The following is a 24,862-nucleotide window of genomic DNA, read 5'->3' on the forward strand; positions in this document are numbered from 1 at the left end:
TCAAATAGATTTCACGATAGGCTTCTAACAGAAAAGAGAGCTAAAAGGCTTTTAAAAATGGTCATGATATGTTTAAAATGGGCTTCTAACAGTTTTCATGATTGTCTTTTGACTGTAGTCATGACAGGCTTCTAGTAGTACTGAGGACAGGCTTAATGACAGGCTTCTAACAGTACGCTTACCTAAAAGGCTTCTAAAAGTATTTATCATAGGATTCTAACAGCAATGATAATCAATAGGCTTCTAACAGTAGTCATACTTAAAAGGCATCTAACAGTAGTCATACCTGAAAGGCTTCATGACACTAGTCATTCCTGAAAGGCCTCTATCTGTAGTCATACCTGAAAAACTTCATGACAGTAGTCATATCTGAAAGGCCTTTAACAGTAATCATACAGGAAAGGCTTCTACCAGTAGTTGTACCTGAAAGGCTTCTAACAGTAGTCATACCTGAAAGGCTTCATGACACTAGTCATTCCTGAAAGGCCTCTATCCATAGTCATACCTGAAAAAAAAAAAAACTCTGGCCCAGAGTTGGAGTCCATGAACGCTTGTCCATCCCTAACAGGCGTTATGTCATGTGTCAGGCAAGAGGGAAAAGCATGTTACTCTGGTCAAAAGCAGTAGTGATGAGGATATATTACATGAGGAATGTGCCATTAAACAGCTATTTACAATTCAAATGCAGCATCATAACAGTTGAAGCTCTTTATTGACTTCATTAGCAGTGACTTTTATGTAAATCTGTTAATAAACCTCAGCAATAGAAACTTGCAAATCATTGCATACACAGTAAGGTAATAACTGTATATGTAATAACTGTATTTATTACAACAACATACCAATATACTAATGAGCCTTTTTCCTATACATACTTTAAAAGATGGTAAGGGTTCTTTTGTAAAGGAAATGGTTCTATATAGAACCATAAACTCTTTGCATAATTAAAAGGTTCTTCGCATCCTGAAAGGGCTCTTCAGATTGATGAAGAATGTGTTGTAGATAATTCCACATAGAAAGGGTTCTATTGTTACAAGTAATAGAAGAACCCTTTTTGCTGCTACATAGAGCCCCTTTAAAAAAGGTTCTATATAGAACCATTTACAGTACATTCTCCATCAATCTGAAAACCCCTTTCACAATGCAAAGAACCCCTTGATCATGCAGAGTGCTTTGAAGGTGGAAAAGTTTGTCCGGCCTTATTTGTGCCTGACCACTACTGTTATATCTCATACTACTCTGGCCCAGAGTTAAGAGTCCACTGCACTATTCACACTTAACCATCCCTAACAGGCGTTTCTGACAGATGAGAAAAATGTCACGTGTCAGGCAAGAAGCAAAAGCATGTTACTCTGGTGAAAACCAGTAGTGATATTGATATACACTGTATTGCCATCCAAATCATTGAATTCAGGTGTTCCACTCACTTCCGTGGCCACAGGTGTATAAAGCCGAGCCCCTAGTCCTGCAGACTGCTTCTACAGACATTAGTGAAAGAATGGGTCGCTCTCAGGAGCTCAGTGAATTCCAGCGTGGTACCGTGATCGGATGCCACCTGTGCAGCAAGTCCAGTCGTGAAATTTCCTCACTACTAAATATTCCAAAGTCCACTGTCAGTGGGATTATAACAAAGTGGAAGCGATTGGGAACGACAGCAACTCAGCCACAAAGTGGTCGGCCACGTAAAACGACAGAGTGGGGTCAGCGGATGCTGAGGGGCATAGTGCGCAGAGGTCACCGACTTTCTGCAGAGTCCATCACTACAGACCTCCAAACTTCATGTGGCCTTCAGATCAGCTCAAGAACAGTGCATGGAGAGCAGTGCATAAACACTACTGGCATTGCAATTTAGTCTAGAACTAGAATTAATGGCAAGAACACAGCCCCATTAGGATTTGTCATCATCCTGGAAGTTTGAGATGCAGCAGGTTTTATTTAAGGCTCATCCTGAAACCACACGAATAGTTTGTGTCTCAAACCTGGATTTTCTGTAAAGATGCTCTGTAAAAACTGCTATATAAATAAACCTTGACTTGACTCCATTGCTTTTTGACCTTCTTCATTGCTGTTTATAGATCAGAAGCACATCAGAGTAGCCCTTAGGCAGGACAGTGCTGCTGTAGAGTCTTTGGATGCTCAGTGTTCAGCCTGCCTCTTGCTGAGTCATCTGCTTACTGATGCTTTCTTGCTGCTTTTATTGCAATCAAGACTTGGAGATGGACAATGAACTGAGTCACAAACAGCAGAGCAACGGCTTTTAAATACCTTTATTCATTCCGCCCTTTCGTAGATCACATAAATCATTTCATCTTTAGGTTTTTTTTTTCTTCTGAAAGTATTTTTTTGTTTTGTTTTGTTTTGGAGGACTCCCGGCTTGCGTCCAGCGCGCACAGGTATCCTTCGAGTATACACAGGAACTATACACAACATATACATACAATATATGTATAAATATTTCAGTTTGATATATGGAGATTAAAATAATAATCTTAAAAAAGGTATTTTATGCACGTACATTTTCAATACAATGCCACAATACTTTGTTTCGTATGTAGTCCTTCAGGCTGGGATAAAGGAGGTGAATACAATGGAGGCCTTATTTTCATCTGCCGTGAATAGTCGCTGTAAGTTCCGGTTTATTTCCGATCAGTTCCAGGAAAGAAGGTTAAATGTATTTGGTTTATGGGTTAATAAATAATACCATCGTATTTTGGCATTCATAAATAGAATAAAAAAACCTGTACGCTTTCCTATTATTAATAAACTGAGTGGTGAATGATGGCCTGTTTGTTTATTTACTTATTTTCAATACTGACCCATGCTGACAGATCTTAAAACTGCATTTTATGTATATTAAAATTGCGTTTTTGTGTACAATTTCAGAAACCATGGTGACCATTGGGTCTTTGACCATAACAGTCATGGCCATAGAAAACAACCATGCAAAGACCCCTTACAGTAATAAGACTGTTTGGAAAGAACCATGCAAACCACTGAAAAAGAGCCTAACAGCTGGATTCTGAAGACCGAAGACACTGTACCTGTTCCATCGAATTCCTTCACTAATATAATCAAAGAAAATATAACATCTGCCAGGTTTGTGGCGAGTTACACAGAATGGAGCTGAGACACTGTGGCTTCCACAAGCTTAACATCATTGGTTTCCCAGACCTAGATTAAGCCTAAGCCAAGGCTAAAATGTTTTTGTTTGGTTTTTTCACAGGTGGAAAAAGTAAAGAGATATTACAGAAAACATTACGATGTAAGGTTGTCACGGGCAACTTGTTTTTTTGCATTCTTAGGCATGGACAGATCTGTGTAAACACATTGAGAACACGTTGACATGCACTTAATAATCTGATCATAATCAGACTTCTGCAATAATTAGATTATTCAAATGCTCATGTAAACGGCACACTGGTTTCTTAGTTTGGAGTAAGGTCTAGAAATCCGATTAAGAAATCCGATAAAGAGGCTGGATTTTAGCTCGGTAATCAGATTTCTCAGTGCATGTGAACTCTTACTCTGATTTCTTTCGGAATTCTGAGTCTGCACATGTGCAAAACAGTCAGCGGCACCATAAATATGTGAGCAGCGTCACCGGGAGACACAGCGAAACACACGCTTGATGAAATGATTTAAATATAAGGATGTTCACATTTTCAGGTAAAGTAACAATATATATATATATTTTTTAAAAAAAGCCACTGCAAGAAGTTTTTACGTCACATCGTCTTCTGTGAGTTTATTGCCCAGTTCCAAAGCAGAAATCTGATTACTGCCTGACTCATGCAGACCCAGAGTTTCCCCAGTATCTGATTACAAAGGTGCATGTAGACACGTTGATCGGATAACTGCCAAAATCTGATTTTCTGCAGTTATCAGATTATTAAGGGCATGTAAACACACTCATAGCTAGCACTGTTTTTACTGATGATGAGATGCTGAGCTATGTCCTATAGGCTCCTTACCTAGCCAGCATGTACCATAGCTGACCATGGTCAAGAAAAAGTTTAATGCTGGGAAAAAAGTGACAAGGACACGGCAATCTCCAGTCATATGACCTATATATCCACAGCTAGTGCTGTAAAAGGTAGGGCTCTGCTTGATTAGCCTGTCAACTGTTACAGTAACTAACACTAGCCAGTTAAATGTGAGGTAAACAACCATGTGCTGCGTTTATTATTCAAAAACAGCTTTAGCACTTTAGCTATAATTAAGCTGTCTGGCTGGTGGTTGTCATCTGCACTCTAGCCTTGTCTCTGGGCCTTACAACTTGCTAGCTGACCCCCTTAAACTGTAACAAAAGCCCCCCTCTAAAATCAAATGCTGACTACGCCACTGACACACACAAATAAAACTCTTCAATGCTCATATACTTCGCTTCGTAAGTGAAGTGGGATCATAATGCTAATGTGTATCTTGGTAGATGATCATTATTTTTTATTGCCCATTTACATTTAAACACACTTAAGTATATAAAAGTGACAAACAGCTTTGATGCTGGACACAAGCTAATCACATACAACGCAACCCAGACTAGTGAGGCTGTGTCCAAGAAGCTGAACATATAAATGGAGTGTAAAAAGAAATGGTTAATAATGGATGAGCAACGGTCGTTCAGGTTCTAGAGGTATCAACGAAGTGAGGGAAAAGACTGGCCATGTCTTTTGATTGGACCCTAAAATGCTCTGATGCAACTGACCATACAGCAGTTAAAAAGGTTTCAAAGCTCACTGAAAACTGGTCTTCATTTCGTTCATTTTTAACCATTAAAGCTTCTGTGTTTTACAACACTGGAAATGGACAACCAGGTTTGTTCACTCACTGGCCACTTTACTGTCCATTTTATCAGGTCCACTTACCATATAGGTGTACTTTGAAATTCTACAATTACAGACTGTGTAAGCTGCATACTGTGTTTCACTCACCAAAGATTAGGAACCCCACAGGACCAGAAATTAGTTGTGTGGGTGGATCATTTGAAATAACTAGTTTCGCAAACCAGACTTCTTCTATAAAAGCAATTCAATGCCTCAAGCAAAACTCTTGAATGATACCAGCCCAGTGATGGTCCTAGCTATTGATGAATGGGGTAAGAAGGGGCTAATAAAGCAGAGCAGCAGATAGATCTGTACAATCTGTAATTGAAGAACAACAAAGTTCACCTATGTGGTATTAAGTGGTCCTGATCAAATGGATAATGGCCCTTTTTTAAACCAAAGTTGCATATAAAAGAGCGCAGGTTTGATGGCCTTTAATGACGTACGGACTGCTCTGCATCTGAATCGCCAAACATTCATACGACTTGGAAACAAGCAGAGGTTTGAGCGCAAACGGTGAACAAGCCTCAGTGCGTGAAATCAAGTGCCAGCCTAGCAGCACCTCATTTACATCTCATTTACATGAAGCACGCCCTAATTCATGCAGATTAGTGAGGCCACTAGTGGCTACTAATGGGTGGTACCTGTAACTTGGACAAACATAAATGGGCGCATATGTGGACAGTTTAATTTTACAGTTGTATGAATTTGGAAAACAGTTCAAACGCATGGGAACGCTTCTGGCCTGTGAGATTTATAGGTCTAAGTATATGTTGATGCTTGCTTGTGTCTTAGACTTTGAGATTCATAAAGAAATGAATAAAAGGAAATGTAAGAAATGTAAAGTTTTTTTTTTCCTCTCAGAAATGTGATTGAGTGAGATTAAGAAGATTTCAATTCCAATGACACTTGAATATCTTTCAAAATAATACTTCAGTACATTAACAAAGTACAAGAACTCATTTATTTTCCACCCCTGGGTTCTCTTTACTGGTTAAACACTACTGGCATTGCAATTCAGTCTAGAATTAGGTTTAACCCATGTCCAAGAAACCAGTCACATATACATCTGTCATCATCCCGTAAGTTCCAGATGTAGCAGGTTCTCATTAAGGCTAGTCCTGGATCTACAAAATACATTCACACTTGGCATGCATACGTCATGGAATGGGTACAAGACGGATGTGTGGGACAGTAGTTTAGGAATGATGGCTGGAGAACTATTATCATTCCCCTCCACAGAAGCAAGAACAGCCCATTAATATAACTGCATATTGGTTTCAAAGATGGGATTTTGCAGTGAGAAGTACAAACTGGCCTGAAGTTATTGCAACAGATGTGATGTCTTCTAAATCACATAGCTTGGGCATAGAGATAAGCATTAAGCTGAACCCTTGTGGTCTGTTGCAGTTGCTCCACTCGTTCCTTGAGGGGAAAAGCATGATGAAAAGAATGGGGAGGAAAGCAACCGTCTCATTCTCCTCATGCCATCTGCTACCGTGCAGGCACTGCTTTTTTTGTTCCATTTTCCAAGATAATGATGCAACAGCAGACAATCTGTGTGAGCCCTCATTATTTTCCACTGAAAATCGAAAGTCACGAAATGGTTGAAAGTTGTCAAATGGTTGAAAGCCATAGTTTGCCGAGTGCATTAATAAGGCTATGAACCGAGTCCCTGACAAACAAAGTTGAGACACCACACGGTCTTAAAAGCTAGGAACAAGATCAAGACTAAAACTGCCCAGCAATACTACAAAGGTCCTGGAATCCTGACCAGACGGTGGTGTCATTAACTGGCTCCATCCAAAAAGCTGAACAAATAAATGGAGTGTAAAAAGAAATGGTTAATAATGGCTGAGCAACGGTCGTTCAGGTTCTAGAGGTATCTACAAAGTTTGGGAAAAGGCAGACTGGCCATGTCTTTTGATTGGACACTAAAATGCTCTGATGCAACTGACCATACAGCAGTTAAAAAGGTTTCAAAGCTCACTGAAAACTGGTATTCATTTCGTTAATTTTTAACCATTAAAGCTTCTGTGTTTTACAACACTGGAAATGGACAACCAGGTTTGTTCACTCACTGGCCACTTTACTGTCCATTTTATCAGGTCCACTTACCATATAGGTGTACTTTGAAATTCTACAATTACAGACTGTGTAAGCTGCATAACGTGTTTCACTCACCAAAGATTAGGAACCCCACAGGACCAGAAATTAGTTGTGTGGGTGGATCATTTGAAATAACTAGTTTCTCAAACCAGACTTCTTCTATAAAAGCAATTAAATGCCTCAAGCAAAACTCTTGAATAATACCAGCTTAAAGGTGGTCCTAACCATGGATTAGTGGGATAAAGAGGGCTAATAAAGCAGAGCAGCAGATGGACTACAATCTTGAAAAACAACAACATTGACCTACATGGTAGTAAGTGGTCCTGATCAAATGGACAATGGCCCTTTTTCATCGAAGTTGCATGAGAGCGCAGATCTGATGGCCTATAATGACATACGGACTGCTCTGCATCTGAGTCATGAAGCATTCATACAACTTGGAAACAACCATGATGAACCAGCCTCAGTGCGTGAAATCAAGTGCCAGCCTAGCAGCACCTCATTTACATCTCATTTACATGAAGCACGCCCTAATTCATGCAGATGTTTGGTTGAGAGCCAATAAAACAGCATTTAGAGGCTTGTTAGACAATGGCTGTGCTTTTAGGTGGAGTTTGAAGTGAGCGCACTGCTCCCCCTACTGACCAAACTTTATAGAGTTGAAATTACGATGACTGGAGAGAATAAAATGTGAGATAAACTAAACATCTTCATTTTTTCAGACTGTGGAATGAATGTGTAGCGTGTCCATTTTGCCAAAATAACATTTAAATGTTGTATTATTGCAGTGTATAACATGCTTCAGTGTTTTGTATTGTTTATTTTGTAGGCGGAGTCAGTATTATAAAGCAAAGCACAGTGTAATATGCCTTTAAATGGAACATGGAATAGTTGTGTGTTTATACCGATGTGCATGTAATGGATTGCCATATGCACAAATGATTAGTTTTATTGTTATTTTCCTATTTTTATTCTTATTGTTGGTATTACAGATTATATTGATAATAGTTTGGGCGGGCTAACCACAAGTCAAGCATTTTTTCAGGCTATGAAATGTTTTGATGAAACTGATGATTTTTCAGCTCATTTCACCACCAGATTTGTCTGTAGGCAACTTTGCTGGATAAAGGCCACTGAATGTAAAGGGGCCAGTGAGTGTCTCCATACTACAAGCTCTCCATTTCTACCCTTTTGACCTAAACGTCAAGCATTTATAGCTTTGTCTTCACAGTTACGTCTTTCTATTGGTCCAGCTGCATCACTCCTTTGCAGCTCACCACTTCCAGACATCTACATCCAAATAGATCGAGAAAAATAAAGATGCTGCTACTGCTGGATCACAGTTAAACACTTTCTCAGTCACCGGCTCCGACTAACAGCTGCTACGGCAGCTGTGGGAACAGTCGAAACCTCATGATCACTTCACAATCGATAGGCTTCCAGCAGGGCTTTGTTAAAGACACGCTGACATAACACCACATGGTTTAACAAAAATGGAATGCCACTAAAATAAAAGCAAACTTGGCAACACAAAATCGTGAGTAGTCCAGAGGCAAGATGTAAGAACACAATACTACAATAAAACGGTCCTACTGATCCTCTGCCTGTGCAAAATGAAATACAGTACAGCACGAGGAAGGAATCTGAAAGACTCTCCGTTTGAGGTAGTCTTGCAGGGCTAGACGTCATCTTGTAATGAGAGAACATCCAGGGACAACTCGACAAGCCTTTGGCGCTGGATTGGAGGCAGAGGGTGCACCCCCTCTAAAACTCCAATAGTCCATGCTCTTTTAACGTCCAGCGTTCAAGCAGTAACACAAGCAAAACAGGCTAGCTAAAGAAGCGCCACTGTTGGCCAAATGAAGAGTTTTTCACTAGCAAGTGGGAATATTTAATTTTCCGTGTGTAATATGTTTTCTGCTTATCGCTGCTGTGGGAACAAATCCTCGCATCTCCAAAATGACAACTTTACAGGAGAAGGAAAAAACTAACTTTACTTTTGATGTAAGTCAATGGAACCAGACTTTTTTCCACGTAATTTTAGGCTGTTTCTTTGAGTCCATTAATCATGTAATTTACACACAATATCAAGGGTAACGGGTATTTTCAAATGATATCAAAAACTGAAAAATGGCAAAAGTGGAGATACTGTCGGGAAGAATGTCGGGAAGGTTTTGTCCCAACAACAGCGATTTGCAACTCCCATCTACGTGCTTAACTGGAGTTTTTTTGGGGGGGTACAAATTTCCATCATGCTAACTTACAGTACATCCATGCCCTAACGGTGGGCTTACTTGCTTACCATCGCCCCCTGATGTAAGCCAACCCACCTTTCGTCCATGGTTTTCCCTAGATATTGTTCTTACAAGACCACATAAGACCCTGCAAGACTTATTTGAAAAAGATAAGGACATGCTCTACCTCAAGAACTATTGGCCTTTCGCATTTACGGGCAAAAAAAAAAAAGGTTCTACTCTACACAGACGGAAAACAAACAACCGTAACATGAACGTATATGCATAATTAGCACCATGGCACAAGCTATCAGGGTTCCAGCCCCAATTTTCCATGGAAGCCTCATAAAAATTAGCTCTGGCAACAAATATAGCTCTACATATAAATTATATATCTTCAGGTGTGTTTTTCATAATATACTTCGATTCCACATTCTCTTATTCGCATCGGTAAATGTGCACGTTTCCCAAGTAACACTTAAAGATTATAGGTTGGTATTTTAACCTGGTCCCAGATTCTGAAACGTTTAAAAAAAAAAGGATACTGCGGCTGGGACGTGGCTCTGTGCGTATAACCCCCATTCGAGCCCTTCAGAGGGGCTGAATGAACCAGGAGTCACTGTTGGATTTTGTTTTTTTTGTTTGGTGTTTTTGGCTCTGGCTGAGCAGGATTATTATAAATCATAAGTTCGTAGTCACGTGAGGGTCAAACTGCATGCAGTTCATTGTTTTTTTTTCACCTTCTTGTTTAGCTGGCCCTCTTTGAAAGTTACAGAGGGGAGGAGCGAGGAAGACAGTCCAGCCGAGTCCAGTCCAGCTCAGCCCGGACACGGGCGCTCCGCTTCATATTGCACGAGGTGTCCATTCGGCCTTAAACACCGCCTCAGTGGTAGCGGCTCCTTTTCTCCTCAGCTTTGGAGCCGTACTCTCGTATCCCGATTCCCTTCTGGAGGTTCATTAAAGAGTCTCTCATCTGTAAAGCATGCGAATGTGTGACCAGCGGAGAAAACATGCAAAAAAAGGAAAAAAATACTGGTCACTCCTGAAACACAACGGAAGCACCAGGCATTTTAATTAGAAAAAAGAGAAAACTGTCATGGTTTTTTTTACCAGTGAGTGATTTTCGATGCCAACTGCAGGAATGTTGTGATTTACATACATAATATAAACTTTTTTCGTTTGCCCAGAGGGGAACCGTCATGGCCCTCTATGCCCTCCATAGGCCTATGGTACTCTAAAGATAATATTTAAAAACTGAGAAGAACTCATTTATCAGATCATATTTTCACATTGACATTTAAACAAATACAAATCTAAGCAAATATATCCTTCAAACCTGCCTATTCAATTTCTAGATTTTCTAGATTCTAGATTTCTAGGTGGTTGTTTAGTGTAGTGGGTAACACCTCTGCCTTCTACACTGTAGACTGGGGTTCAATCCCCCACCAGGGCAAACACCCAACACTACACTATACCAATAAGAGTCCTTGGGCAAGACTCCTAACACTGCCTTGGCCTGCCTGTGTAAAATGATCAAATTGTAAGTCGCTCTGGATAAGAGCGTCAGCCAAATGCCATGAATGTAAATGTAGATTAAGGTTTACTGAAAAGTTGGAGTTAATCGGCAAAGGATGACCTACACCAGAGCTTAATTTGGTGCAGAAAGGTTGTTGAGAGGCATTTCAACTCCAGCAATTACACCACGATAACCCTGGATGGCAGGAACGACCAAAGAGCAAAAGCTCTGCTGCTGGGACTGCTTGCTGTTGGGCACGGAAACGGGGTCTTGGGCCAAAGATGGATTTCGTGATCTAGGAAGTTTATCCAAGGCTACGTTTACACAGCAAGTGAAAGGGACCCAAATCCGATCTTTTCAGACCAACTCGACACTCGATAAATTTCATGCTGCTGAGACTCATAAACATTTAAGCTGAAGTGTCTGTCCAAAAAAATTAGAAGAGACCAAATGCAGTGATATGTCAGCTAATCCGTTCAGACTGATGTCGACTGCACGTCACATTGAAAAGATATTGTGAACACACACACACACACACACACACACATACACACATTTTCTAAGCCGCTTCTCCCTCAGGGTCGCAGGGGTGCTGGAGCCTATCCCAGCTGTCCTCGGGCGGAAGGCAGGATACACCCTGGACAGACAGACATACACAGTCACTCACACCCAGGGGCAATTTAGCAAGTCCAATTGGCCTGACTGCATGTCTTTGGACTGTGGGAGGAAACTCCACACAGAAAGGACCGTGGTCGCCTGGCCAGGGAATCGGACCTAGGCCCTCCTCGCTGTGAGGCAACAGCGCTACCCACCACACGACCGTGCCGCCAAAAATCAGATTTGGTGAGAAAATCAGATTTGGGCCACTTTTACTTGCTGTGTGAATGTAGCCCAAGTCAGCCCATCACCATCAGAATGCTGGAGAAGCAATTGTTGAAGAATTTAAAAGCAAAGGATCGGTGGCATGACCCCGCCACCAACCACTTCATCCAAAAGGACAGGAGGATGGACTTACATTTTCACACAATGCCCTGATCAAAGGGTAGTCATTTAAAATCGAGGTAGGAGGGCGGGGGTGGGTGAAGAGTTATCGTACTGCTTTTACCTCATCTAATAAAACCACCGACGACCTGATAATCTCCCGCCACTTCTCCAGCTCGTCGTCATGGTAACGCTGCTGTGACTCCAAAAGCTGAGCCCATTCCATTTGGGTTTGTGGAGGTTTACTAGAAAACACACATGAGCTGTTTGTTATATTGGTGATATTACAGACTGAACAGTATAAAATGTTCATGTTAATTAACTCGTTTTAAGGGGAATTCCACCAATTTTTCAAAATGTCTGCATAATTCAAGTCCTTGAGAGTCATTCAGAGTGGTTTGGTGTGAGATGATTCATTGTAGAGAAACACTCGGATTTCTTTACAGTGGTGGTGATAGGAACCAGGAGTCAACACAAATACAGCCATTTGATTTACTATCCAAAATCACCGGTAAACCTACACACATCTGAGTTTTTATATGTAATGTTGATGATGGAAGTGATAAATCCGAAAATAATAAGCTTTCTTTGGGGGGAAACTCAAAGCCAAAGCCAAGATTTTATCACAAAACTACCCTAAAACAATGTGTCAGGCAGTGAATTCATGACCATTTCATGTGAAGTTTCGGTGAGGGAGCTTTTAGAGGTGGACGTCTGGTTCCTATCACCACCACTGTGAACAATTCTGACTCAGTTTGTTTCTCTAGAACAAAGCATTTCCCACCAAACCACTCTGAGTGACTCTTTATATCTTAGAAATTTTGAAAAATTGTTGGAATGTTAAGTGCATGAGATAAGTTTGAACATACACCACTATCTGCTATAATTATATGGTCATATGTAGGATGAGGTAGAGAGGAGGAAATGCATATACAGTGTGCTTTAAGGGTGCTTGACTACATATTTATGCATTTAACATGTGCGACAACTACGCACTAATGCTTTTCTGGACTGCTTTCCTGTGTTCATACCTCTCTCCGGGTCTCAGGCCCTGCAGTGACGCTAAGCTCTGAGTGGTGTACTCCAGCATCCACAGCTTATAGAACAGCATCATGTTCAGAAGAACCAGCAACACCAGGCTGCCGACAGCAGAGGACAACAAAAAAAAGAAAGCACCAGTCACCTTCTCACCTTCTCAGCGCTGCATAAAACTCAGGCCTGGCTTTACGATATGCTAGGCTTTGCTGACATCTAGTGGTAGTGCATTAGCATAGCAACATCCATATAAAATGATTAGGTACCTTACACAGATCCTACAGGATGCAATGAAGACAGGAAAGAGAAAGAGACATATGAAACCAAGGAAGAACAAAGACGGAGATGTTTTTATCACCACTTATAAATGACTAAGGGATTGTTGTATTTGAGAGGTGATGAGAACAGATGCAGAACCGAGTGAATATCAGTTCCCTCTACACAAGGCTTTAGGTCACAAAAGGCAGGATTTCTCGGTTAGCCAGATAGCCTGTCCTGTGGGACAAGGGGTAAAAGACATTCCTAGTGGACAGTCTTAGTTTTGCTTAAGACAAAGAATCTGAAACTTTGAGAGGTAAAGCGCCCCAATCTGTGGGCCAGATGGCCCAATCAATAAGTTGAGGTGCACTGAAAATAGGGAATGTAATCAGAGGTGGCGCTCGGTTCCAACTGGATGGTCCGTAACCCATCGGGCTCAGTTTACTTAAGAATCATGCTTTGTGAAATGCAAAAGTGAAACTGCTGAATGTCGTCTCGAGACACACTAGAGAGAGACTGAAATGAGACCAGTGTGGTCAGTGACAATGATGCTTCACACAGACAGCTGCGTACAAATATGACAAGCCCAAGCCAGAGGTGCACTCTGTACTCTATCTTGGAGATCCAGAGCACTGTCTTTAAATACACTTAACACAGTCTAATACCAGGTTTTATTATTCCATTACAGTGAGTTTGATTGGAAGAGGCCAATCACTGCAGGCCGTTCACTCCACAATTATTACAGTCAGACTGTAAAACTACACACGCTGCAGATTCATACTGGATTAAAATCACTCCACAATTATTACAGTCAGACTGTAAAACTACACACGCTGCAGATTCATACTGGATTAAAATCACTCCACAATTATTACAGTCAGACTGTAAAACTACACGCTGCAGATTCATACTGGATTAAAATCACTCCACAATTATTACAGTCAGACTGTAAAACTACACGCTGCAGATTCATACTGGATTAAAATCACTCCACAATTATTACCGTCAGACTGTAAAACTACACACTGCAGATTCATACTGGATTAAAATCTCTCCACAATTATTACAGTCAGACTAAAACTACACACACTGCAGATTCATACTGGATTAAAATCGCTCCACAATTATTACAGTCAGACCATAAAACTACACACTGAGGATTCATACTGGATTAAAATCTCTCCACAATTATTACCGTCAGACCATAAAACTACACACTGCAGATTCATACTGGATTAAAATCGCTCCACAATTATTAACGTCAGCCTGTAAAACTACACGCTGCAGATTCATACTGGATTAAAATCACTCCACAATTATTACCATCAGACTGTAAAACTACACACACTGCAGATTCATACTGGATTAAAATCCCTCCACAATTATTACCATCAGACTGTAAAACTACACACACTGCAGATTCATACTGGATTAAAATCGCTCCACAATTATTACAGTCAGACTGTAAAACTACACACACTGCAGATTCATACTGGATTAAAATCACTCCACAATTATTACAGTCAGACTGTAAAACTACACACACTGCAGATTCATACTGGATTAAAATCACTCCACAATTATTACAGTCAGACTGTAAAAACTACACACACTGCAGATTCATACTGGATTAAAATCGCTCGCACAATTATTACAGTCAGACTGTAAAACTACACACACTGCAGATTCATACTGGATTAAAATCACTCCACAATTATTACCGTCAGACTGTAAAACTACACGCTGCAGATTCATACTGGATTAAAATCACTCCACAATTATTACAGTCAGACTGTAAAACTACACACACTGCAGATTCATACTGGATTAAAATCGCTCCACAATTATTACAGTCAGACTGTAAAACTACACACACTGCAGATTCATACTGGATTAAAATCACTCCACAATTATTACCGTCAGACTGTAAAACTACACGCTGCAGATTCATACTGGATTAAAATCACTCCACAATTATTACCATCAGACTGTAAAACTACACACTGCAGATTCATACTGGATTAAAATCACTCCACAATTATTACAGTCAGACTGTAAAACTACACACACTGCAGATTCATACTGGATTAAAATCACTCCACAATTATTACCGTCAGACTGTAAAACTACACACACTGCAGATTCATACTGGATTAAAATCACTCCACAATTATTACAGTCAGACTGGAAAACTACACACACTGCAGATTCATACTGGATTAAAATCACTCCACAATTATTACAGTCAGACTGTAAAACTACACACACTGCAGATTCATACTGGATTAAAATCACTCCACAATTATTACCGTCAGACTGTAAAACTACACACGCTGCAGATTCATACTGATTAAAATCACTCACAATTATTACAGTCAGACTGTAAAACTACACACTGCAGATTCATACTGGATTAAAACCACTCCACAATTATTACAGTCAGACTGTAAAACTACACACTGCAGATTCATACTGGATTAAAACCACTCCACAATTATTACAGTCAGACTGTAAAACTACACACTGCAGATTCATACTGGATTAAAATCACTCCACAATTATTACAGTCAGACCGTAAAACTACACACTGCAGATTCATACTGGATTAAAACCACTCCACAATTATTACAGTCAGACTGTAAAACTACACGCTGCAGATTCATACTGGATTAAAATCACTCCACAATTATTACAGTCAGACTGTAAAACTACACGCTGCAGATTCATACTGGATTAAAATCACTCCACAATTATTACAGTCAGACTGTAAAACTACACACACTGCAGATTCATACTGGATTAAAATCACTCCACAATTATTACAGTCAGACTGTAAAACTACACACTGCAGATTCATACTGAGTTAAATCACTCCACAATTATTACAGTCAGACTGTAAAACTACACACACTGCAGATTCATACTGGATTAAAATCACTCCACAATTATTACCGTCAGACTGTAAAACTACACACACTGCAGATTCATACTGGATTAAAATCACTCCACCAATTATTACAGTCAGACTGTAAAACTACACACACTGCAGATTCATACTGGATTAAAAATCACTCCACAATTATTACAGTCAGACTGGAAAACTACACACACTGCAGATTCATACTGGATTAAAATCACTCCACAATTATTACAGTCAGGAACTGTAAAACTACACACACTGCAGATTCATACTGGATTAAAATCACTCCACAATTATTACCGTCAGACTGTAAAACTACACACACTGCAGATTCATACTGGATTAAAATCACTCCACAATTATTACAGTCAGACTGTAAAACTACACACTGCAGATTCATACTGGATTAAAACCACTCCACAATTATTACAGTCAGACTGTAAAACTACACACTGCAGATTCATACTGGATTAAAACCACTCCACAATTATTACAGTCAGACTGTAAAACTACACACTGCAGATTCATACTGGATTAAAATCACTCCACAATTATTACAGTCAGACCGTAAAACTACACACTGCAGATTCATACTGGATTAAAACCACTCCACAATTATTACAGTCAGACTGTAAAACTACACCACTGCAGATTCATACTGGATTAAAATCACTCCACAATTATTACAGTCAGACTGTAAACTACACGCTGCAGATTCATACTGGATTAAAATCACTCCACAATTATTACAGTCAGACTGTAAAACTACACACGCTGCAGATTCATACTGGATTAAAATCACTCCACAATTATTACAGTCAGACTGTAAAACTACACGCTGCAGATTCATACTGGATTAAAATCACTCCACAATTATTACAGTCAGACTGTAAAACTACACACACTGCAGATTCATACTGGATTAAAATCACTCCACAATTATACAGTCAGACTGTAAAACTACACACTGCAGATTCATACTGGATTAAAATCACTCCACAATTATTACAGACAGACTGTAAAACTACACACTGCAGATTCATACTGGATTAAAATCACTCCACAATTATTACAGTCAGACTGTAAAACTACACACACTGCAGATTCATACTGGATTAAAATCACTCCACAATTATTACAGTCAGACTGTAAAACTACACACACTGCAGATTCATACTGGATTAAAATCACTCCACAATTATTACCATCAGACTGTAAAACTACACACTGCAGATTCATACTGGATTAAAATCACTCCACAATTATTACAGTCAGACTGTAAAACTACACACACTGCAGATTCATACTGGATTAAAATCACTCCCCACCTATTAGTAACACTCACTGAACTGTATTCATTAACTTAGTAAAAATGACTCCTAATTAAAAGAATCTAAACACAGAATAAAATATAAAGCTGGCAAAAACTACATGTCCTGCAATGACCGTGTCTAAATTCTTCCCATCTGCAGGCTCATTAAACTCACACAAAGCTGATGATGAGCAGCAATTTGGAGACGCTGTAGAGGGCCAGGCCACCAGGGCCCGGGTCAGGGAGGTGACGAGTCTGCGTGGATCCTGAGGATTATGGGAAAAAGGAAGAAGGTTATTTGTAGTGATGTATGCGTTGGTTGATGATTTGATTAGGGTTATTTATGTGTTGGGTTATTAGCTGGGACTCTGGCGGACCTGCCACGTGTTTGATGCGGTGGATGACCTCCTCCTCATCCTCAGGTGTGGTGACCGGGCTCAGGGCCTCGTCCAGGTGCTGCGGTCGCAGGTGCACCATCGGCCTCTTCCTCCGCCTTGCTGTGGCTGTACGGACTGCTTTGGATTTGGGAGACTGCCGGTGGGGTTCTGTTAGAGCCACCTCCATCTTACTTAGCTCCAGCACTACACACACACAGACACACACAAACAGATAGACACACACACAAACACACAGACACACAGACACACAGACACACACACAAACACACAGACACACAGACACACATGCTGTTAGCATCATGTATATCTGAGTAACTAGACTAGAGCTGTGCGTTATATTCTATCATTATATATTCTATATTCTACAGGAACAGCAATAATGTTCTGGGATTAAAGTGACCCGATGATGTTCAACCATCTGAAAGCAGTTACAATACATATTTTTCTCCATAAACATTATGTTAAACTTAATTACTATCAATTTAATGAATATTTAGTGTCATCAAGTTTTTCCACTCATTACAGGTCATAGTTTATTTATAATAATTCACTCTTTTCATTAAAAAAATTTGTTCTTATTTGGACTTCTTCAACATTTTGGACATGTTTTCTGTCATGGGAAGTATGTTAATTAACACAATAAGCCATACGTCCAGCAGAAAAGGTTTCATGCTCTAATGAATGATTAAATAAATGTATGAAATAAATAAATGACTAAAAATACTTTTCCTGCATTTTTAAATTTTGAAATGGATCAATGTGACCTGCAACATAACAGGAGGGTTCAAATTAATTTGCTCATATATTTAATGACACTCACCTAAATGTCTGAAGTATTCATCCAGGCCACTCCAGAAGTTTCTCTCGATGAAGCCCTTGACCAGCCCCCATGGCTGCTTCCTGTACCGTAACTCAGTGGACACCCTGCAGGATGCATTTTATGAAAGTTTGTTGTAGTATATAATTAGCATAATATACACCGGTCAGGCATAACATGATGACCACCTCCTTGTTTCTACGCTCATTGACCATTTCATCAGCTCCTCTTACTGTATAGCTGCACTTTGTAGTTCTACAGTTACAGACTGTAGTCCATCTGTTTCTCTGATATGGACCCCCATGGACCCTCACAGAGCAGGTGATGGATCATTCTCAGCACTGCAGTGACACTGACGTGGTGGTGGTGTGTTAGTGTGTGCTGCGCTGGTATGAGTGGATCAGATACAGCAGTGCTGCTGGAGTTTTTAAACACTGTGTCCACTCACTGTCCACTCTATTAGGCACTCCTACCTTGTCGGTCCACCTTGTAGATGTAAAGTCAGAGACGACAGCTCATCTGCTGCTGCACAGTTTGGGTTGGTCATCCTCTAGTCCTTCATCAGTGGTCACAGGACGCTGTTGGCTGGATATTTCTGGTTGGTGGACTGTTCTTAGTCCAGCAGTCACACTGAGGTGTTTAAAAACTCCAGCAGCACTGCTGTGTCTGATCCACTCAGACCAGCACAACACACACTAACACACCACCACCACCACCACCACATCAGTGTTACTGCAGTGCTAATTAGTACCTAGTAACTTCTATTCATTGTTAGCCAGATCAGCACGTTTGGCCATTAGCAATCCTTTTAAAAGCAGTACAGCGAAAATTTCTGAGTAGCAACATTTCGCTGTTGTCGGAACAAAACCTCGTATCTCCAAAATGGTCAGTTTACAGGAGAAGGAAAATCAGAATCAGAATCCTTTATTAATCCCACAGGGAAACTGCAGTTCTTACAGTTATGTAAACGAATAAACACTTTAACAATTTAAAACAAAGAGTGAAATCTGCTATATGTACAAGAGATTTAAGCTCTTATGAATACAGTAAAGTGGCGGTGACTGATAATAAATATTAAACATCTAGTGTAAGGCAGTTCAAATGACTGTACCTCTCATTTATTACACCCAATCATTATTATTACCCATATGAACTGTTTGGTATTGAGTTTTGCACAGATGGACCCCACTTTGTGAATCACACACTGAGGGAGGAGTTATAGAGTTTGATGGCCACAGGTAAGAATGACCTCTTGCGTCGCTCTGTGGTCATTTCGGTAGAATGAGTCTTGCACTGAATGAGCTCCTGTGTCTCATCACCGTGTGGAGCCATTGTCCATAATGGCCTGCAGCTTAGACAGCGTCCTCCTCTCCGACACGGCTGTCAGCGAGTCCAGCTCCACACCCACAACATACATGTTGGCCTTTATATTCATACATTACATACATTACAAAACATACATTACTTTTAATGTAAGGCAGTGGAACCAGATGTTTTATCAAGTAATTTCTGGCCGTTTATTTTGGTCCATCCTTCATGAAATTTACACACAATATAAAGGCCGACATGTATTTTCAAATGATGTCAAATACTGAAAACTGACAAAAATGGAGATGCGAGGTTTTGTCCCGACAGCAGCAATTTGTTGGTGAAAGCTCACCTCAGCCGGCACTTGTTCTTGGCCACTCTGGTCAGCATGTAGCGGTTGAGGGTGTAGAAGTAGTCGTGGTAAGGAACGTCATGCGTGATCACTTCAGCATCAATGATGTAACACTCGCTCTTTTGACTGGCCTTGTACAGAGTCTGGAACATGAATGAGAAAGATGACTATCTTATGGGTCTAGCAGGGCTGAAGCATACAGGCTATTATATGTGTGTTTTGTTCCACGCAGTATAGACTTAGAAAATATCATAAACTTGACAAAAGGCATATTTGATATTCCACATATACTGGGAATAAAACTCTGTCTCTGTTCAGACTGTCTATCCGTTTCATTGTATTTACAGCGTTTCTTTCGTCAAATGATCTGCTGCGAGGGTCGCTCTTCATATGACAATCAATTCATTCAACTTTACTAGAACTTCACACAGTTTTCAGTGATGTTAGAAGATTCTGCAACTCTGTTCATCATTCTGGACACATCTAACACCCCTTCATGTTTAGGTATAGTTTTATAGGGTCCTACAATTTGCATTTGTTATTGAATACATTGATTCCAAAGTCACACAGTTATACAGTTATAGGTGTTTTTCACATCTTGTAAATGAATCAGCGTCATTAGCTTAGCCTGGCAGACTACGGCCTAAAACACTACAGAACAGGTTCGATTTCAGTTTTCTGTCACCCCGACACCAATCAGACGACTGTGCTCTCACTGCTATACGTTTTTATGACCTATACCTGTGAAAGCAGAGCATTAGTTAGTCAAATCGAACATGTGCTGGAGTGACTGGAGAGAGAAGCTGGCTGGGCCTGGGTTCGATTCCCCGGCTGGGCAACCAGGGTTCTTTCTGTGTGGAGTTTGCATGTTCTCCCTGTGTCTGCATAGGTTTCTTCTGGGTTCTCCGGTTTCCTCCCACAGTCCAAAGACATGCAGTCATGCGTGTGTGTGCCACATGTGTGTGCCCGTGAGTGTGAGTGTGTCTCTCTGTCTGCCCTGCGATGGACTGGTGACCTGTCCAGAGCATATCCCGCCTTTTGCCCAATGACAGCTGGGATACCCTCCAGCACCCCCCACGACCCAGAAGGAGAAGCGGCTTAGAAGATGTGTGTATGTGATTTTAAATGCACAGAGACTTTTATTTTAGACAAATACGCTTAAACAAATATTACAAACAACTGAGAGAGAAAAAATAAGGACTAGGCCTGATGTGAAAAGATTTTATAGAAAATGTTTTTGCTGACTCTGTTAAAATGATCTTACTGATTAAAGTAAACCAGACTATGAATAGAAAACTGGTGGTGGGCTGCCCAGAAAATGCTGAGCAAAACGCCAGTGGACCAGTAGCTTTGCCATCAGCAGGCCAACAGTGGTCCACTGTCCTCTTGCTATCAGGGTAGTTATGTCATTACATCACCCTCTGAACAATGGCCCCGAGCATGGCTAGCTAACTGTGCCAAAACAAACATGCTGAGCCCATTTTTTTAAGGATTCCGGTCCATGTTCATGAGGGAAAACCCACTGGAACGGTTATGCTTCCTGCTCAGAATCGCTCAGCCCTGCAGTGGAATTGAGGCCTATGAAAGCTCACCTGGGTCTCGGTGACTGTAGCTGTCTTTGGAGCCAGAGGGTTGGTGAGGGAGATGGTGTACATGATCTCTCTGCTCTGGTCCCCCGTCTCCTCCTTCTTCCACGGCCGATAAACCACATCTGGGGAAGAAGTGAGGTGGAGATGCACGAAAACAATGAAAAAACAATGGAAAATGTCCAATCAAAAGAGAAAGGAGGTAAAGGGAGAGGTTCTCGCAGAGTCTAAAAAATGAGTGAACACTCCGTGAATTTATTTTTGACGCTTGAGATGATCCTGTGCTCATTTTTAAATCTAGATCAAAAACATCGGTTTAACCTACATGCATCTTTTATAGATCAGCATAAAAATATGCCATTTCTGCTGGGTAATCAGTGATGGCATTTTAAATGTGCATTTTGATGTGCACTTTAGATGCTTTGTAATTGCACACAGGTCATCATCCACTTAAAAGGCATAATGATCATAAACAGTGACACTTCCGTAAATATAAGTAATGAGAGAAATCATTAGAGTTCATTTTTAGAGCCTTATTAGAGTTTATAGACACGTTTCTACGCAATTCTTTGTGATTTGTTGGGCTTGATTAGCTGATGTGTGCTTGTGCTGACCAGAGAAGCGGCGCAGCTCCAGAAAGTCCCTCATGAACTGGGACTCGGTGAAGAGAAGGTCATACATCTTATCCACACTGAACTTGTAGATCTCGTTGATGTATTGCTTCCCACTGAGATCTTCATGAAAGGCCTGGACTTCTCCTAATAGCGGGGTGCAAAGAGAGGAACATATTTGTCATAGAGCAAGGAATCAAGCTTTGGCAAAAATACAAACAATAACAAAAACAAACACGTAATAGAGCATCTGTTTATCGTAGCACATTTTCTGAATGGGAAATTACTCCCATAAAACGCAGGACGTTCAGGTCCTAACTCTCAGAACTATACACACTACTGATTATGGCATCCTGTATTGATTTATTTGATTTAAATCAATTCATATCTATATGTATCTCTCTCTCTCTCATATATATATATATATATATATAGTGTTAAAAGGATTGAGCGATAATTCTCGACCATACCCTCGTCGTGAGTTTCCGAGGAGTCGCTGAGCTCAGTGGGGAGATCCTCATTGTCGTTGAAGTCGAGCGAGGGCGAAGGGACGGGGACGCTGGACTCTGACAGCTTGTTGTCCGGTAAAGGCAGGGCTAAGAGATCCTCAGGAAGACAGCTAGCAAACTCTTCCTCTGGAACCATATCATACTAGAAGAAGAGGATAAACATTAATCATCTTTATCCATCAATCAATTTCATTTACACTACAGTTCAAATGTAGTTTCAATTTGTGAGTCAGGTTAAACATTTTTGTTATGTTATATAAAAATGATTAAGGAATAATACCTTATTCAGTGCAGCTTTACATATTACAAATTAAACACATGTATTTTTGGTAATTTATTTAATATTAATAGATTTTTAGACATATTTTGTACATACGATTTAACAATCACTTTAAATACTAGACATTCTGAATCTAAATTTTTTTATACCATGACTCTTAATTGTCTACAGCTTTGTGCATCGTTGCCTTTAACAGCTTCTAAATAAGGATTTAAAACCTATAAAGAAGTACCACTCAGAGGAACTAAGACCCAAAAAGAAAAAGCAAAGGAACCAAGACTCAAAGGAAGAGCTTCCCTAAGAGCATGTGGAGGAACGACTGAGAGGAACCAAGACTCAAAGGAAGCGCTTCCCTAAGAACATGTGGAGGAACAACTGAGAGGAAACAAGACTCAAAGGAAGAGCTTCCCTAAGAGCATGTGGAGGAACCACTGAGAGGAACCAAGACTCAAAGGAAGAGCTTCCCCAAGAGCATGTGGAGGAACGACTGAGAGGAACCAAGATTCAAAGGAAGAGCTTCCCTAAGAACATGTGGAGGAACCAAGGCTCAAAGGAAGAGCTTCCCTAAGAGCATGTGGAGGAACCACTGAGAGGAACCAAGACTCAAAGGAAGAGCTTCCCTAAGAGCATGTGGAGGAACGACTGAGAGGAACCAAGACTCAAAGGAAGAGCTTCCCTAAGAGCATGTGGAGGAACGACTGAGAGGAACCAAGACTCAAAGGAAGAGCTTACCTAAGAGCATGTGGAGGAACGACTGAGAGGAACCAAGACTCAAAAGTAGAGGTTTCTTAAGAGCACGACAAGGAACTACTGAGAAGAATCAGGATTCAAAAGGGGAAACTCCTTCAGAGCATAAAGAAGAACCACTAAAAGGAACCAAGACTAAAAAAAGAAATTTGTACAGAATGTAATGAACCAAGACTTCAATAAAAAGCTCTTAAAGCTCAGAAGAACCACTGAGAGGAATCTACTAGATCTGCTTTTCATGTGTGTCAAAAGAATCTTGTCTTTTCTCTCGTTCTAGATTTTAAAGTTGTATGAAGATATTAAGTTCATTTCTTTCTTCTCTTAAAAAAAGTTATGGACAGTGATAAATGCTATAGTTTGCATTAATGATTAATAATGCTTCGCTCCATGATTAGCTCTGCCAGCTCTATAGTCCTTACGTGGACAGGTGTGTCCGTGCTGCCCGTGGATGGGAGGTTATTGCTGGTGAAGGATTTCTTGGGCAGCTGGGGGCTGGCGTCCACTTTGACCTCGGGGCTTTTGGGGCAGGCGTCGTTGGCTTCATTGTCCTCTGCCGGGATTTCCTCACAGTACCTACACCAGGGGGAGGGGCAACAGCTGGAGGTCAAGATTACCAGCTCGGGGAGGGGCGCGGGCACTCTCAAACACATATTGATGGGACTGTTGTCTATATGGTAGTTCTCTACAATATCTCAAATGGTGCTGTGTTACTGTTGGTGGAATACGAGTAGTTTGAATATTTCGGCTTACGGTGGGAATATTAAAAAAGGTATCAAAGGTTCTTTAGGCTTTACTGCACAATCTTGCATCTATGGGTTTCATGGCTGATTCCTACATAGGTTTAAAAAGACAGATAGAAAGGTGGTGTGGGTGAATGAACGGTAGCCATGTAAGACACATGGATCATGTTTAGATGGTCTTGTATATGGGGGAGGGGGCAAAACTCACCCCATGGTGTTGAAGTCATCATCTGGAGGCACATAATCCTCATCATCACTTGTCAAGCCCAGCTCGTTTCCATAGCACTGGTGGACAAAGTGCCACAGCTCTTTGGGACATAATGGCT

At 40.6% G+C, this 24,862-nt stretch overlaps 1 protein-coding gene across 9 annotated transcripts in view; it reads right to left on the reverse strand.

The window, feature by feature from the left end:
- Window positions 1-2,249: 2,249 nt before the first annotated feature.
- gramd1ba (GRAM domain containing 1Ba) overlaps window positions 2,250-24,862 on the reverse strand; it is a 182,206-nt gene continuing 159,593 nt past the window's right edge. For 7 of the 9 annotated variants that reach the window (XM_037546947.1, XM_037546942.1, XM_037546945.1 and 4 more), the window contains 13 exons: window positions 24,745-24,860; window positions 24,216-24,369; window positions 22,731-22,911; window positions 22,264-22,407; window positions 21,656-21,774; window positions 20,064-20,206; window positions 18,407-18,510; window positions 17,566-17,769; window positions 17,364-17,454; window positions 12,965-12,976; window positions 12,695-12,802; window positions 11,788-11,908; window positions 2,250-10,139 (listed from right to left, as the gene is read on the reverse strand). In XM_037546947.1, the coding sequence (XP_037402844.1) occupies window positions 10,050-10,139; window positions 11,788-11,908; window positions 12,695-12,802; window positions 12,965-12,976; window positions 17,364-17,454; window positions 17,566-17,769; window positions 18,407-18,510; window positions 20,064-20,206; window positions 21,656-21,774; window positions 22,264-22,407; window positions 22,731-22,911; window positions 24,216-24,369; window positions 24,745-24,860 (1,587 nt within the window). In that variant the 3' untranslated portion in view covers window positions 2,250-10,049. The remainder of the gene's footprint in view (window positions 10,140-11,787; window positions 11,909-12,694; window positions 12,803-12,964; window positions 12,977-17,363; window positions 17,455-17,565; window positions 17,770-18,406; window positions 18,511-20,063; window positions 20,207-21,655; window positions 21,775-22,263; window positions 22,408-22,730; window positions 22,912-24,215; window positions 24,370-24,744; window positions 24,861-24,862) is intronic. The other 2 variants (XM_037546944.1, XM_037546946.1) reach the window with 1 other exon arrangement.

Source organism: Pygocentrus nattereri, chromosome 18 (genome assembly GCF_015220715.1).
Source record: "Pygocentrus nattereri isolate fPygNat1 chromosome 18, fPygNat1.pri, whole genome shotgun sequence".
In the NCBI taxonomy this organism is placed as follows: Eukaryota; Metazoa; Chordata; class Actinopteri; order Characiformes; family Serrasalmidae; genus Pygocentrus; species Pygocentrus nattereri.